Genomic DNA, 17,083 nt, shown 5'->3' on the forward strand with positions numbered 1-17,083 from the left:
AAAAAAAAAAAAAAAAAAAACTCAGTTTAATTTCCCTAGACGGCCCATTACCTGATGGTAGAAATTAAATCTCAGTCAGTTCTGGGTTCTCCCACAAGCACACTTTTCTCCAGTGTTGTGTCTAAGTTAAGAGGAAGCTGGGAGGAGGCAAGGAGGCCTTTGCCCACCGGTCCTCTGGATCCTCCCATCTTGCCCCAGGTCATCAGTCCACAGGTAGCAGGTACATTGCTCCTCGTTCGCATCAAGGAGGCCCTTGCAGGCTGGGCGGCTCTCCCTGCTATCTCCGTGCCCCTTTCAGACACTCTAGCCTTTATTACTGCACCTCTCTGAGCTGTGGGAAACTCTTTGATGCTCTCAAACGTCCCACCTGCCTAGGAACTTTATGCAGCCACTTTTCCCCTAAGGTACAGCCACTGCCCTGGACCTTCCCAGAAAGCAAATTCCAAGTGCTCTCTGTTCTCAGACCCACAACTCTATGTGGGGTTCTGTCATCTCCCCGCTTAGACTCAGCCTGGGGTTGGGAAAGGGCAGAGTACAGTGCTCCTTCCTGGGACCCAGCAGTTCTGAGCTATCCTGTTTTCCTCTTCAAGTCTCCTCTTTCCCCTGTTATGCAGAATCTCAGGAAATAAGAAGCCTTGCCCCGACTCATCAGGTTTTGTCTAGGCCCTGAGTCCTAAACTTGAAAAGGCTTTATTCTGCCTTCTGCAATAACATTTCTTTCCCAGTTTCCTTACCGAAATGGGAGGAATAAGACAGCTCCCATTTCTTATAAGAGGGATAAGAAATACCCATAAAAAACAATGGTTAACAATTCAAAACTGTGATATCGCCACATGGGTACTGTGCCAGATGTTTGAAAGACAAAGAAAAATATGATTCAATTTCTGATGTTAGGATCTGTCCAGGGTCACCCAGCTAGTAGGGGAATACAGAGGAAAAACTCAACAGTGTTAATACTGTATTTAGTGCAATATCAGAATTTATATTTATAGATGAGAGGAATGTGGTTGGGCTGGGGGTGGGTAGGAGAACTATTCAGAAAAGTTTTCTCATGGAAAACTCGATCTGATTTTTGCCAAAGTTAGAAAGGCATTTCAGGTAGAATGAACAGCATATGTAAAGGTATGGAGGCCAGAGAGAACCTGATATTTTCAAGAAGGACAGGCAGTTTGGTTGAAGACTATGCTATGGAAAAAGAATCATGGAAGAAGAAACTGGAGCAGGAGGTGGACCCAAGATCAAAAGGATGCTACACTAGAAAGCTTACATTTTACTCTGAAGGTTAATGGACATCCCATGATTTTAGGCTGGAAAATATTATAACCTGTTTTGTGTTTTTAAAAGATCACTCTAGTAGAATGTGGGGAACTAAAGTGAGAAAGATATTAAAATCCAAGTAAGAGGGCTTCCCTGATGGCGCAGTGATTGAGAGCCCGCCTGCCGATGCAGGGGACATGGGTTCATGCCCCGGTCTGGGAAGATCCCACATGCTGCGGAGCGGCTGGGCCCGTGAGCCGTGGCCGCTGAGCCTGCGCGTCCGGGGCCTGCGCTCTGCAACGGGAGAGGCCACAGCGGTGAGAGGCCCGCGTACCGCAAAAAAAAAAAAAAAAAAAAAAAAAAAAAGAGGAGCACAACCAAAATCCAAGTAACAGATAAAAGAACCCAAGCTAAAGCAATAACAGTGGGGATGGAAAAAAGAGGAAATTTATTTGCAAGATATTTTTGAGGCAAAATTACAGAAGTTGGGGTAAGAGAGTAAAGGAGAGAAAGGAGTCCAGGAAAACTCCCCAAATTCTGGCTTGGGTGACCAAGGAAATGATGATACCATTCACATAAACAGGAATACACATGAAAAGGGCAAGTTTGGGCAGAAGTGGATGGTGGGAGAGAGGAGGAGGATACATTCACATTTTTTCATTCATCTAAAAGATATATGGTGAGAAATCATGCTGTCAATCCTGTCCCTCTCTACCCCAAACTACCACCTGCAACAAGTATTGTTTTATTGGTCTCTGGTATATTCTTCCAGTCAGTTTTATTTTTATCTTTATTTTATATTGGAGTATAGTTGATTTACAATGTTGTATTAGTTTCAGGTGTACAGCAAAGTGATTCAGTTATACATATACAAGTATCTATTCTTTTTCAAATTCTTTTCCAATTTAGGTTCCAATCAGTTTTAACACATTGGCTTTAAGGCACCCAGGTAGAGCTCTTCAGTAAATAGTTGGATAGATGGTTCTGGAGTTCGAGAGAGATACCTGGGCTCATGAAAAATGAACTCAATACCAAAAAATCAAATAAGTGCATTTAAATATGGGCAAAGAAACTGGGTAGACATTTTTCCAAAGAAGACATGCAAATGACCAACAGGTACATGAAAATATACTCAACATCACTAATCATCAGGAAAATGCAAATCAAAACCACAATGAGATGGCACCTCATACCTCACACCTGTTAAGATGGCTATTATTAAAAAAAAAAAGAAAGAAAGAACAAGCGTTGGTAAGGATGTCAAGAAAAGGGAACTGTTGGAACTTCCCTGGTGGTCCAGTGGTTAAGACTCCGTGCTCCTAATGCAGGGCGCGCGGGTTTGATCCCTGGTCAGGGAACTAGATCCCACATGCCGCAACTAAGAGTCTGCTTGCCACAACTAAAAAAATCCCGCATGCTACAACTAAAGATCCCACATGCCGCAATGAAGATTCTGCACGTGGCAACGGAGATCCCATGTGCCGCAACTAAGACCCAGCGCAGCCAAATAAATAAATGAATATTTTTTTAAAAAAGGGAACACTTGTACACTGTTGTTAGGAATGGAAATTGGTACAGCCATTATGAAAAACAGCATGGAGGTTTCTTTAAAAATTAAAATATAACTACCACATGATCCAGCCATCCCACTTCTGAGTAAATATCCAAAGCAAACAAACAAAAAAATTTTTTTAACTGTTAGGACCTCCTTGTGGTCCTCAAAGACCTTTACTGGATGGTTCTTTCCAGACAGGGAGCCACACACTGACAGGGCTGTGGGCAGGCATTGCTTCCAGCTCCCCACACCTTGGGGGAACAAACTGTGGGCAAGACACTGACTTCCATGGTCCATGATCACTTCTCCAGGGACGCATAGTTGAGCAGCTTCTCTATCAAGCCCAGTGGGCTAGCAGCATGCAGCGGCAGTAGTAGCCCTTAAGGCCCAGTGCATCCAGGGCGTCCCCCTATTTCAAAGAAATATCGGCAATCTGTGTTTTTTGCAGCATTACCCACAACAGCTAAGGAAACAACTTAAGTGTCTGTCACCAGATGAATGGATAAAGAAGATATGGTTTATATATATAAAATGTAAAAAAATTAATAAGCAGAAATCTCAGTTAAATAGAATTGAGAGACCAGAAGGGGGAGTTCTCACGCCCTGCGATGATAGCAAAGCCCAAGAGGAAGAAGAAAGACTCCCTTTCTTTCCTGGCAAGGACTCAGCCAATGAAAAGTCATGGACGCTTTGTTTACTATAGCCCTCCCAACTTCCTTTTCCTCTCTATAGAAGCATTTTCCTTCCCTTGTAGCGCAGGGATTTTCACACAGCTCACCATGGTTGCAACCCCGAGTTGCTGATCCCAAATAAACCCATCTTTGCTGGAAAAATATCTGGCAGTCTATTTATCTCAGGTAAACAATACAATGGAATATTATTAAATCATAAAAAAGAAGGAAATCTTGCCATTTGCAACAACACGGATGAAACTGGAGGGCATTATGCTCAGTGAAATAAGCCAGACAGAGAAAGACAAATACTGTATGGCATCACCTATATGCGGAATCTAAACAACCAAACAAATAAAAAGTCCAACTCACAGAAACAGAGAGAATGGTGGTTTCCAGGGCCTGGGAGGGTGGAAGAAATGGGTAGGTATTGGTCAAGGGTACAAACTCCTAACTATAAGATGAATAAGTTCTGGGAACCTAATGTACAGCACGGTGTTCATAGCTAGTAACATGGTATTTTATACTTGAAGTTTGCTAAGAGAGTAAATCTTAAGCATTCTCACCAAACATGCATACACAAAAATCGTAACTATGTGAGGTGATGTATGTGTTAGTTAACTTCATTGTAGCAATCATTTCACGATGTACACAATCATCACACTGTATACTTTAAATATATACCATTTAATTTGTCAATTATACCTCAATAAAGCTGGGGAAGAAATAATCCTAACCTTTTCATTTCCTTCCCTTATTTCCCTTTCCCCTAGGACCCCATCTTCTATCATCTCCTAGCCCCAGTGAGGTAGGAACCAGGGTGGGATTAGCCAAGGTTCTACATTACTTGTAATGGTTCCTTACATCCCTGTAATAATAGGACTGCCTAGTATTAGACAGGAGCCCCAATTTCAGGGGGATAATTAGATTTATTACTTTAACTAAAATTAACTTATTCTTGATCTGAACAAACAAGTGAAACTTTTGTTTGCAAAGCTGTAGTAAGTAACAGCCAAGAGAGTTGGGAAGAAGCTGAGTGAGGCTCGTTATACTAATTCTCCAGGGATCACAAGCACCATAAAACTTAGGAGAAGAGTAGATCCCTGAAGAAAACAAAGCCGCAATCCGAATCCCTCAGCCCTTATGTCACCTCCACAAAGAGATGTGTTTATTCCAGGAGTAGCTCATTCACTGTCTTACAGTGCCCCATTGTCCGCAGAAGAAATACATCTCGCAGAAACTTGCCCAACGTGAGAATGTAATAAAAGTCTCTATCAGTTGAAATGACCCCCATTAGTTTAAAAGGAGGATGAAGGAAGATTCCACTAAATGATAACTGAACTCTTCCAAGGCTTCTCCCAGGATGAGCTTGCTGAAATGTGGAAAATTTCAAAACATTCTGGACTCATCAGATCCTGTGAGCTGAATGATGACCAAGTCCAAGGAAACCATTCTCCCATCCGGGAAACGCCAGCTGACCATTCAGGATACTTTGGAAAGGAACAGTTATTCTCAAAGAATAAGATCTGCATTTAGAGCCCATAGACAATATTGCAAGCTCAAGAAATACCCATGTGAACCAGGTATCTTCTGGAATCCTGTGAGTAGTGTATTTGGAATGGCCTGACTGGGACTTCCCCAGAGGGCTGCTAGACACCTAACCCTGGGCCTGAAGAGTAATCTCCACCATGGCACTGCAGAGGATGGCAGAGCAGCAATGGCTTCCCCAAACCGTCCTCTTCCTGGCACTTGTCTTCGATAATTTTTATAAGATGTGGCACATCGAGCACACACACTGGGTCTCATTTGTAACTTCAGCCCCACCGTCCAGGTCAATGCTAGGCAAATCAACGTTTATCCAGGCAGAACCATTAAGTTACTCACATTGAAGAGATTTGCCTGTCCCACCTTGTGCTCTGTGTAACTGTCGCCTTGGAAAACCCAAAGCTCTGGAGAGCAACAAGTCTGGGTGAAACTCTTAATGCTTTTCCTTAGAAGTGTGCTAGAACTATCCGGAAGAGGCAAGACGAACCTCCAGGGCATCCATAGAGACTTTCCCACTGGCCACTGCATGACTGACCCTTAAAACAATAAATGGGGCTTCCCTGGTGGCACAGTGGTTGAGAGTCCGCCTGCCAGTGTAGGGGACACAGGTTCGAGCCCTGGTCCGGGAAGATCCTACGTGCCACAGAGCAACTAAGCCCATGTGCCACAACTACCGAAGCCCGTGCATCACAACTACTGAAGCTCACACGCCTAAGAGCCCGTGCTCTACAGCAAGAGAAGCCACCGCAATAAGAAGCCCGTGCACCGCAGCGAAGAGTAGCCCCCGCTCGCCGCAAGTAGAGAAAGCCCGCGCGCAGCAACGGAGACCCAATGCAGCCAAAACTAAATTAATTAAATAAATAAAAATTTTTTAAAAACAAAATAACAATGAATGGTGTGAGTGGATGGTGCAGCCATGCCCAGGCTCTTAGGCTGCCAGGCAAGTCTCCCCTTTCACTCACCAAGCCTGAAGGATAAAGCGAGAAATACCTGAATTCATGAAGTGGACCCCTTCCCTTTGTATCTGGAAGCCCCTCCCCCTGGCTGTTGACCTCCCATTTGATAGAGGAAAAAAACAGAAGTTTATCAAGCAGCCCTGTCTATGAGCTATATCCTTAGGCTAATCACAATGTCTTTTCATGGTTTATCTGTGCTAAGCTCATGATTCAGTATGAACCCAGAGCTTTCTCCTCACCTTCCACTCCCATCCAACTCTTCCTCATCTTAGTCTCTATTCCCACTTCTCTTCCAATGTGTCCCACCAGGACTTCGCCTAAATGATACTCATTCTATTAGCTCCTGATGATGTGTCTGGGTATCACATTCATATTGTGTCCTGCTTCTGTCCTGGAAAGAGCTGGGTACGTTTCTTGGCTGCCTGGGCTCACCTTTGAACCAATGATTGGGCTACAGAGAACTCTTTTTCAAATCGCTGAGTATCTAAGCAATATTGAGCCTCGAAATAACCCCTGGGGTATAGCCCTTAGTTACATCCTCAGAGGCTGATCAACTATTTTGTGTTCTTTAGTACCTGTCAACAAATGTTATATACAATAGTAGTCTGTGGAATAACTTTGAATAGTGCAGCCTTGCTGAAGAGAAGGCAAAACCATAAAAAAGAGAAAGTTTATACAGTTTACCATTTCATCTTCTCTACTAATATCCCCTAGCATCTCCTTCATCCCAGGTACCTAAGCTGGGTCCCAATCTTATTCTCCAGTGACTGGTAAATAATTCTTGCTACAGTTCTGCCTGATCATTAAGGGAGTAGTTGATAATGCTTAAGGAAGGAAACTTCCAGGGATGTGGACATTTAAAAAGAGATCTTTTTTAGGGTTTGGGGTTTTTTGTTGTTGTTCTTGTTGGGGTGTTTTGTTTGTTTGTTTGGGTTTTTTTTTTAATAAATTTATTTATTTATTTTTGTCTGTGTTGGGTCTTCGTTGCTGCACGTGGGCTTTCTCTAGTTGCGGCGAGAGGGGGATACCTTTCGTTGCAGTGCGTGGGCTTCTTATTGCGGTGGCTTCTCTTATTGCAGAGCACTGGCTCTAGGCGTGTGGGCTTCAATAGTTGTGGCTCGTGGGCTCTAGAGCGCAGGCTCAGTAGTTGTGGCGCAACGGGCTTAGTTCCTGCGTGGCATGTGGGATCTCCCCCGACCAGGGATCGAACCTGTGTCCCCTGCATTGGCAGGTGGATCCTTAACCACTGAGCCACCAGGGAAGTCCTGTTTGGGTTTTTTTTTTGGGGGGGGGGGTTTGTTTTGGTTCTGGTTTTGGTTTTGGTTTGCTGCTGGAAGCACTCTAGCAGACCCAAACAGACCTCTGTCCCTTAACTAGCTAGAACTCCAGACTGTCTCGAAGATGGAGAGTTTCCCGTTAGAGAATCTTTGTGGGGAGACATCTCCACCTTCTAATGAGGAAAAGCAAACCCTCTTCAGATGGGCCATTTTAACAGACTACTTGACATATTACTCTGCAATGTTACTGTCCTCTAGGAAGTACTACATAAGCAACATGTCCTCAACCTATTCTGTGTCAAACAACACCAAATCCAACTCACAGACATCTGAGGTGTTATTCACCCATTCAGTAAATATTTACTAAAGCTGATTATTTCAAGAAACTTGTTCTAAGAGTTATATAAAATGCAAAGATTAATAAAGACATCTTTGAGCAACAAATGAAAAACAACCATAAAATACAATAAAAGTTGAGTGATATATAACAGAACTATGAGAGATACAGAGACTCAGGCATTCAAAAGAGAAGGCTTCATGGAAATGACAGCACTTACTGAGGAGAGACTTAAAGGATAAATAGGATTTGAAAAGGCTGATGATTCCAAGTTGAAAGAATGCCATGTGCTAAAACATAGGTGCATAAAATAGATAAAGAATAAGAAAATCACAAAGGGTTTATTGTATCTTGAGCCCATGGGAGGATGTAATCAAAGGAGACCGTGGATATATCATATGAGGACGGATCATTAAGAATCTTAAATACCAAACTCCCACTAAGGAATTTTTATTTGTGCATACATTACTTGGATTTTTCTCTTTTTGATTGGTAAGAGTTGTGCTTTTCTCTCATAGATTTCCTCTTGTCTTTTTATTAATCCAAATACTAGTGAAAGGCATCGTATTTTCAGGTAATATTGAATTAGCAATAGAGTGTCTATGCATTCTCAGTCAGTTTACCTGAGGATATGGATCTGTGTAGTGAATGGCTAAGTTAAGCAAAAAGGTTATCAGTCTCAAATATGAACTACTCATGGATGAAGACCCATTATTAGAATAAAGATAAAAATGAAAGGTAGAGAAGGCAGGGTATAATGTTAGAGGCAAAGTAATTGTTGAAGAATTAGAAATAAAATTTTGGTTAACAAAAGTAAGCAAGAATAATTTTTGGTTTGGGGCCTTACTTAGGCCCCCCTGCAACACCACTCGTGCCTCTAACACATAGACATACCAGGGACCATACATGAGACAGATAGCCCCAAGGGAGCTCTGTAAAACAAAAATAAAGGAATCCTTCAACTCAAAATGCAACACTCACCACTTTTTCCTATCAATTCCAAATGTCCTCAGATCCCCAGAACATCATGACTCCTGGTGCAGCACACCTCTGATTGGCCATCCCCAGCAGAGGTCAGAGGAGCCATGGGGAACCACACCACTGTCACCGAGTTTGTCCTGCTGGGGCTCTCAGATGCCTGTGAGCTGCAGATGCTCATCTTCCTGGGGCTCCTCCTGACCTACCTCCTCGCTCTCCTGGGGAACCTCTTCGTGGTCCTCACCCTCATGGACAGGCGCCTCCACACCCCCACGTACTACTTTCCTCCGCAACTTTGCCATCCTGGAGATCTGGTTCACGCTGGTCATCTTCTCCAAAGTGCTGTCCAACATCCTGACAAGATACAGGACCATCTTCCTGGCAGGTTGCTTCCTTCAGTTTTTCCTCTCTTTCTTCCTGGGAACCACAGAATTCTACCGACTGGCAGTGATGTCCTTTGACAGGTATGTGGCCATATGTAAACCCTTGCGTTATGTCACCATCATGAGCAAAAGGGTCTGTGTCCAGCTAGTTCTTTGTTCATGGATGACAGGATTCCTTATCCATCATCGTTCCAAGTTTCATCATATTTCAGCAGCCATTCTGTGGCCCCAATATCATTAATCATTTCTTCTGTGACAACTTTCCACTCCTGGAACTCATATGTGCGGCCACAAGTCTGATTGAGCTTCTGGGTTTTATTTTGGCCAACTTCAGCTTACTGGGCACTCTGTCCGTGAAGGCCACCTGCTATGGCCACATCCTCCACACCATCCTGCAAAACCCCTCAGCCAAGGAGAGGCAGAAAGCCTTCTCAACCTGCTTCTCCCACATCACTGTTGTCTCTCTCTTCTATGGCAGTTGCATATTCATGTATGTCCAGTCAGGCAAGGGTGGCCAGGGCGAGGACAGGAACAAGGTGGTGGCCTTGCTCAATACCATGGTGACGCTGATGTTCAACCCCTTCATCTACACCCTGAGGAACAAACAGGTGAAGCAGGTGTTTAGGGAGCAGGTGAACAAGCTCTTCTTACAAAGATGTACCGGACCTGAGAGGAGGGGAGGAAGTTACCTCCTTGCCTGAACCTCTGCAAATGCAGCTTCTGTCCTGATCTCCATGAACTATCCCCTCCTAGATAGTTTTCAGCATGTCCTCTAATCTACAGTGGTTTCTCACATGCATCATTATTGGCTCACACAGTCTTCTCAGAGTACAGAAAGCTCAGCATACCACAGCTAAGTCTGGTATGTCTTAATGTTTCTGACCCTAGCCTATATACCTGAGTTTCTTAATCTCGCCTCATTTTTAAGTTATAATTATAAACTTAGCATACCTTCTTCACTAGAACATTTCAAAATTGATAAAAAATACTCTCAGTAAGAATATATTCATGATAGACTCCAGAAATATTATATATACAGTAAAATTAATGGGGTGGAATGGCCAAGTCAGGTATTAAAAACACTAACTTAAAAACAAACAAATACAACAGTGGAATTGGATACTCTAGAAAGATAGTGCAGAGTAGACATAAAGATCTAACAGATAATTAAAGTAGACTTTCTAATCAGTAAAGAAGGTCAAGTCAATAAACGATGCCAAGACTACTGGCTATAACCACATCAGAAGACTTCCTTTAAAAAAGATTGAGGGAAGAGATATGGGAACATATGTATATGTATAACTGATTCACTCTGTTATAAAGCAGAAACTAACACACCATTGTAAAGCAATTACACCCCAATAAAGATGTTAAAAAAAAAAAAAGATTGAGGTCTAGTACATAGTTGGTTATTTGGGTGGGGGAAAGGTTAGAGCATAATATCAACTTAAATGTTATATGTGCCTTAAATATTTATTTGAAATTAAAACCTAGAAACACATATGTACTCACTAGTCTATAAATATCCTTTTCTTTGAGAATGAATACAATGACTGTTGTAGTATTTCTTGTTTAAACCACATTCATAATATGAAATTTCAAGATTGGTTTCAGCAGCACAAAAATTGTAAAGATGCTTAAGAAACTATCTGTGAGCAGAATTCTAGAATTTTCGCTTTTTGTTTGTCTTTTGCCAGTCTTCACAGTCCTTGCCCACACCTCAGTCAACAATTTTTTTCCTCAATAGTCAATTTTTTTTCAATAGATTCCAATATGGAATCTATTGAAAAGAACTGACTTCATTTTCATAGAAATAGCTTTGTTTTTATACTCGTATGTCATTGGCTTATCTTTATTTAGTTAAAATGTCATTACAATAACAAGTCCAACTATTACATCAAGGCTTAGAAACAACTGATTCTTGGTACAAGCCAACTGAAAGGAACAATAATATGCATGGGGGGGCTTCCCTGGTGGCGCAGTGGTCGAGAGTCCGCCTGCCCATGCAGGGGACACGGGTTCGTGCCCCGGTCCGGGAGGATCCCACATGCCACGGAGCAGCTGGGCCTGTGAGCCGTGGCCGCTGAGCCTGCGCGTCTGGAGCCTGTGCTCCGCAGTGGGAGAGGCCACAACAGTGAGAGGCCCGCATACCACAAAATAATAATAATAATAATAATAATAATAATAATATGCATGGGTACAACAGAAGCCTGCTAGCTGCAAAGCTAGTAGCTGCAAGGCATGCTGTGGACATCAATGATTTTTAGAAGCAGTATAGCACAAAGACTGAGAACAGCTACTAGAAACCTAGGTTCAGAACTCAGCTATTAGCCATTTGATCTTGAGTAGACAATATTTCTTTGCATCTCAGATATATATGGAGATAATAATAGTATCTACCTCATAGAATCCTTATAAATATCAATGTATTAATATATGTTAGAATGCTTAGCACAGGGCTTGGTACAAAGTTAAGTACCATGTTAAGTGTCAGGTACTATGTTTTACTGAAGGAATAAGCTGAATAAATGAAGGTAAATGAAGAGATTACCTAGTACCTTGAAGAAAAAGTTGTTAGATCCTCACCTCATCTCTTAAACTGAAATAAATTCAGGATGAATTAAGTAGATAGATATAAACCATGAAAAAGAAAATTTAGGTAAAAATTATTTTATTGAAGACATGTAGGGAGCTTTTTTGATGGAAGAAATATAAAAATAAGTTTACAAATTTGGCTATGTAAAATTTTTAGACTTCTTTACATTAGGAAAAAAACCATAAATGCTGTAATGGCCATATGTACTTTCTATCTGCCTGCACGCATTTCCCATTCTTAAAGTAGTAGGTCCCTGATCTTTCTCAGTAAGACCCTTCCCCCACTCAGTTCATGGAGCTGGGGTGGTGGTGACTTCATCCCTAACCAGTCAGAGCATGACCATGGTTATTGGCTCAGGAATGGCCATATCACTAAAATCAGGCCAGTGAAACCAAACAAGTCTCAATTCTGAGATACTTGTGGGAACTGGTGGAGGAGTCTCTCTGCTGGACTTGAGGTTGGGAGAAAGTAGAGGAAAAAGGAGAGAAGAAAAAATTCCCAATAAGGGGAATAAGAAAGTGGATACCACTATGAATTCTATAGGAATTAAAAAGTAATAATGGAACATTATGACAACTTATGTTAATGTTTTTGACAACTTAGATGAAATGGATAAATTTCTTGAAAAACACAAGCTACCAAAGCTTACCCAAAATAAAATAGATAACTCTAGCAGTCCTATATCTTTTAAAGAAATTGCATTTGTAGTTAAAAACTTCCCCAAAAAGAAAAGTGCAGGCCCAGATGTCCTCATGGTTAACTCTACTAATTACTTTAAAAAGAGATAATACCAATGCTATAAAACTCTTTCAGAAAACAGAAGAGGAAGAAACACTTCCCAAATTAACCTATGAAGCCAGCATTATCCTGACCAAAATCAGACAAACATACTAACAAGAAAGAAGTTACAAATATCCTTCAGAAAACAGATTTTTGAATTCTTAAAAAAACTTTAGCAAACTATTTCCAACAACATAGCAAAAAGATAATACATCCTTGACCAAGTGGGGGTTATCCCACAATTACAAGATTGGTTCAACAACCAAAAGTCAATCATATGTAATTCACTACATTAACAGATAAAGGAGAAAAACCATATGATCATCTCAATAGATGCAGAAAAAGCATTTAACAAAAGTCAACCCCCATTCATGATTAAAAAAACTGGATAGCAAACTAAGAAGAGATATCTTAGCAAACTAAGATAGAAGAGAATTTCCTCTAGCTGATAAAGGATACTTATGAAAAACCCACAGTAAAATACTAAATGGTGAAAGACTGAATGCTTTCCCCTAAGATTAGGAACAAGAACTTTACAACTTCTATTCAACATTGTACTACAGGATCCCAGCCAATGCAATGGTAAGAAGAAATAAAAGGCATGCAGACTTATCATGAAAGGATGCTGAATTTTGTCAACCGCTTTTTCCTACATCTATTGAGATGGTCATGTGATTTTTAAAATTATTTATTTATTTATTTGGCTACGCTGGGTCTTAGTTGCGGCACGTGGGATCTTCATTGCAGTGTACAGGATCTTCGTTGCGGCATGCAGGATCTTTAGTTGCAGCATGTGGGATCTAGTTCCCTGACCAGGGATCGAACCCTGGCCCCCTGCATTGGGAGCGCAGAGTCTTAACTGCTGGACCACCAGGGAAGTCCCGATCATTTGACTTTTATCCTTCATTTTGTTAATGTGGTGTATCACATTTCTTGATTTGTGGATGTTGAACCATCTTGCATCCATGGAATAAATTCACTCGATCATGGTGTATGACCCTTTTAATGTACTGTTAAATGCAGTTTGCTAAACTTTTCTGAAGATGTTTGCGTCTGTGTTCATCAGGGATATTATGTATAACTTTTTTTCTTGTAGTGTCCTTGTCTGGCTTTGGTATCAAGGTCATACTAGCCTTACAAAATGAGTTTGGCAGTATTTCCACCTCTTCACTTTTTTGCAAGAGTTTAAGAAGGACTAGTTTTAATTTTTCTTTAAATGTTTGGTAGAATTTACCAGTGAAGCCATCTAGTCCTGGATTTTCTTTCTTTTTTCCTTTTTTTTTGGGTGGGGGGGGTGTTGATTACTGATTTAATCTCCTTACTAGTAATTGGTCTGTTCAGTTGATATAAAGGGAACCTACCTCTGCATAATAAGGGCCATATATGACAAGCCCATAGCTAACATTTTACTCAACGGTGAAAGCTTTTCCTCTAAGATTAGGAACAAGGCAAGGATGCCCACTCTTTCCACTTTTATAGTACTCTGATTTTCAACATAGTACTGAAAATCCTAGCCAGAGAAATTAGGCAAGAAAAAGAAACATAAAGACTCCAAATTGCAAAGGAAGCCTAGCCAGATAGGCAAGAAAAAGAAACATAAAGACTCCAAATTGCAAAGGAAGAAGTAAGGTTGTCTTTATTTGCTGATGACATTTTATATATAGAAAACCCTAAAGACTCCTCTAAAAAACTGTTAGAACTAATAAACGAATTCAGTAAAGTTGCACAATGCAAAATCACCACACAAAAATAGGTTGTATTTCTATACATTAATAACAAACTATCAGAAAGAGAAACTGAGACAATAATCCTATTTACAGTAGCATCAAAAATAATAAAATACTTAGGAATATATTTTACCAGGGAGGTAAAAGATCTGTACATTGAAAACTATAAGACATTAATGAAATAAATTGAAGGGGACATAAATACATGGAAAGATATCCTGTGTTCATGGATTAGAAGAATTAATTGTGTTAAAATGTCCATAACTACCCAAAGCAATCTACAAATTTAATGCAATCCTTATCAAAACAATCCTAAAATTTGTATGGACCCACAAAAGACCTTGAATAGCCACAGCAATCTTGAGAAAGAACAACAAAGCTGGAGACATCACATTTCCTGATTTCAAACTCTATTACAAAGCTATAATAATCAAAACAATATGGTATTGGCATAAAAACTCAGTGTTAACAGAACAGAGAGCCTAGAAATAAACCTATGCATATATGCTCAATTAATTTTTAACAAAGGAGCCAAGAATATACAACAGGTAAAGGATAGTGTCTTCAACAGGTGTTGAGAAAACTGGATATCCACATGCCAAAGACTCAAACTGGACCCCTATCTTACACTACTCACAAAAAATCAACTCAAATGGATTGAACATAGACCTGAGTCCTTAAAACTCCTAGAAGAGAACATAAGGAGTAAGATCCTTGACACTGGTCTTGGCCATGGTTTTTGGATATGACACCAAAAGCAAAGGCAACGGAAGCAAAATAAACAAGTGAGACTGCATCAAACTAAAAAGTGTCTGCATAGCAAATGAAACCATCAACAAAGTGAAAAGTCAACCTATGGAATGGGAGAAAGTATTTGCAAGCCATATATCTGATAAGGGGTTAATATCCAAAATATACAGAACACATAAACTCAATAGCAAAAAAAAATAAACAACCCAATTAAAAAATGGGCAAAGAGCCCAACAGACATTTTTCCAAAGAAGACATACAAATGGCTAACAGGCAAATGAAAAGCTGATTCACATCATTAATCCTTGGGGAAATGCAAATCAAAACCACAATGAGATATCACTTTACACCTGTTAAGATGCCTATTACTAAAAAGAAAAGAGATAACGAATGTGGGCAAAGTTATGGAGAAGAGAAAACCCTCATACACTGTTGGTGGGAATGTAACTGGTACTATCACCATAGAAAACAGTATGGCGATTCCTTAAGAAATTAAAAATAGAAGTATCCTAAGATCCAGCATTCCCACTTCTGGATATACAACCAAAGGAAACAAAATCATTTTTTCGAAGAGGTATCTGTATTCCCATGTTCATTGCAGCATTACTTACAATAGCCAAGGTATAGAAATAACCTAAGAGTCCATTGACAGATAAATGAATTACAAAAATGTGGTATATATAAATAATGGGATATCATTCATCCTGTAAAAAAAGAAGGAAATCCTGACATTTGTGACAGCATGGATGAACCTGGAGGGCATTATGCTAAGTAAAATAAGCCAGACAGAGAAAGACAAGCACTGCACGATATCACTTATATGTGGAACAACAACAAAAAAAAGTTGAACTAATAGGAACAGATAGTAGAAAAGTGGTTGCCAGGGGCTGGGGTGGAGAAAATAGGGAGAGTTTGGTAAAAGGGTACAAACTTTCAATTATAAGATGAATAAGGTATGAGGATCTAATGTGTAATGTGGTGAGTATAGCTGATAATGCTGTACTGTATAATCGAAAGTTGCTAAGTGGGTAGAACTTAAATGTTCTCACCAAAATAAAAAGGTCATTATGTAAGGTGATGGGTATGTTAATTAACTCTGGGGTTATCCTTTAACAATATATACATCTATCAAATCATCACCTCGTACACTTTAAATACCTTACAGGGGCTTCTCTGGTGGCGCAGTGGTTGAGAGTCCGCCTGCTGATGCAGGGGACGCGGGTTTGTGCCCCGGTCCGGGAAGATCCCACATGCCGTGAAGCGGCTGGGCCCGTGAGCCATGGCCAGTGAGCCTGCGCATCCGGGGCCTGCGCTCCGCGGCGGGAGAGGCCACGACGGTGAGAGGCCCACATACCGCAAAACAAACAAAAACCTTACAATTTTATTTGTCAATTGTACCTCAGTAAAAAGAAAAAAGGGCACACAGTTTGGGGGGTAGGAGGAGGTAAAATTGTCTTTGTTTTCAAATGATATAATCATCTATATAGAAAATCCTAAGGAATCTACCCAAAAATCTTCCCAGAATTAATGAATAAGTGTAGTAAGGTTGTAGAATACAAGATTCTTATAGAGAAGCCTATATGCTAACCTATATGCTAGCAGTAAACAATCAGAAATTGAATTTTTTAAAAAAAACATTTACAATCACACCAAAAAATATGAAATACTTAGGGGTGAATTTAACAAAAGATTTTTAAGATTTGAATATGCAAGTCTGAAAACAATAAAACTGTACTGAGAAAAATTAAAGACTTTAATAATAAAAGGAGAAATATATTGATGAATTGCAAGACACATTATTATTACGATGTCACTTCTCATAAATTGCTGGTGAAATCATAAATTGGTACAATTTCATATTATCTAATGAAGCTGAAGATCTGCATAACCCACAACCTACTAAAACCACTAAATCTAGCATGTGCCCTGGAGAAACTCTTGCATGTGTGTCCAAGAGACATGTCCAAAAACATTCATAGCCACACTGCTAGAAATTGGGGGGAAGAAACTGAAAACAATCAAAATGTCTCTCCACAAAGTAATGGAAAAAGCAATGTTACATAGTGGAATACTATACGACAGTAAAAATGAATGAATGATAAACCACATACTTTAACATGGATGACTGTCAGAAACATAATATTGCAGTAACAAAAGAATATACACTATTTGATGCCATTTATATAAAGTTCAAAAATGTGCAAAGATAAAAATACATTGTTTAGGAACATATACACATATAGTAAAACTATAAAGGAAAGCTAGGGAAAG

General features: G+C 40.2%; 1 protein-coding gene across 1 annotated transcript; it reads left to right on the forward strand.

Moving 5' to 3' along the window:
• Window positions 1-8,683: 8,683 nt before the first annotated feature.
• On the forward strand, window positions 8,684-9,660 carry LOC103072807 (olfactory receptor 49). Its single transcript, XM_082930857.1, is given in 3 exon segments — window positions 8,684-8,857; window positions 8,859-9,140; window positions 9,142-9,660. Coding segments are annotated over 3 exon segments (975 nt in total).
• Window positions 9,661-17,083: the final 7,423 nt, after the last annotated feature.

The sequence above is a fragment of the Lipotes vexillifer genome, unplaced genomic scaffold (genome assembly GCF_000442215.2).
Source record: "Lipotes vexillifer unplaced genomic scaffold, Lipotes_vexillifer_v1.1 scaffold1093, whole genome shotgun sequence".
In the NCBI taxonomy this organism is placed as follows: domain Eukaryota; kingdom Metazoa; phylum Chordata; class Mammalia; order Artiodactyla; family Lipotidae; genus Lipotes; species Lipotes vexillifer.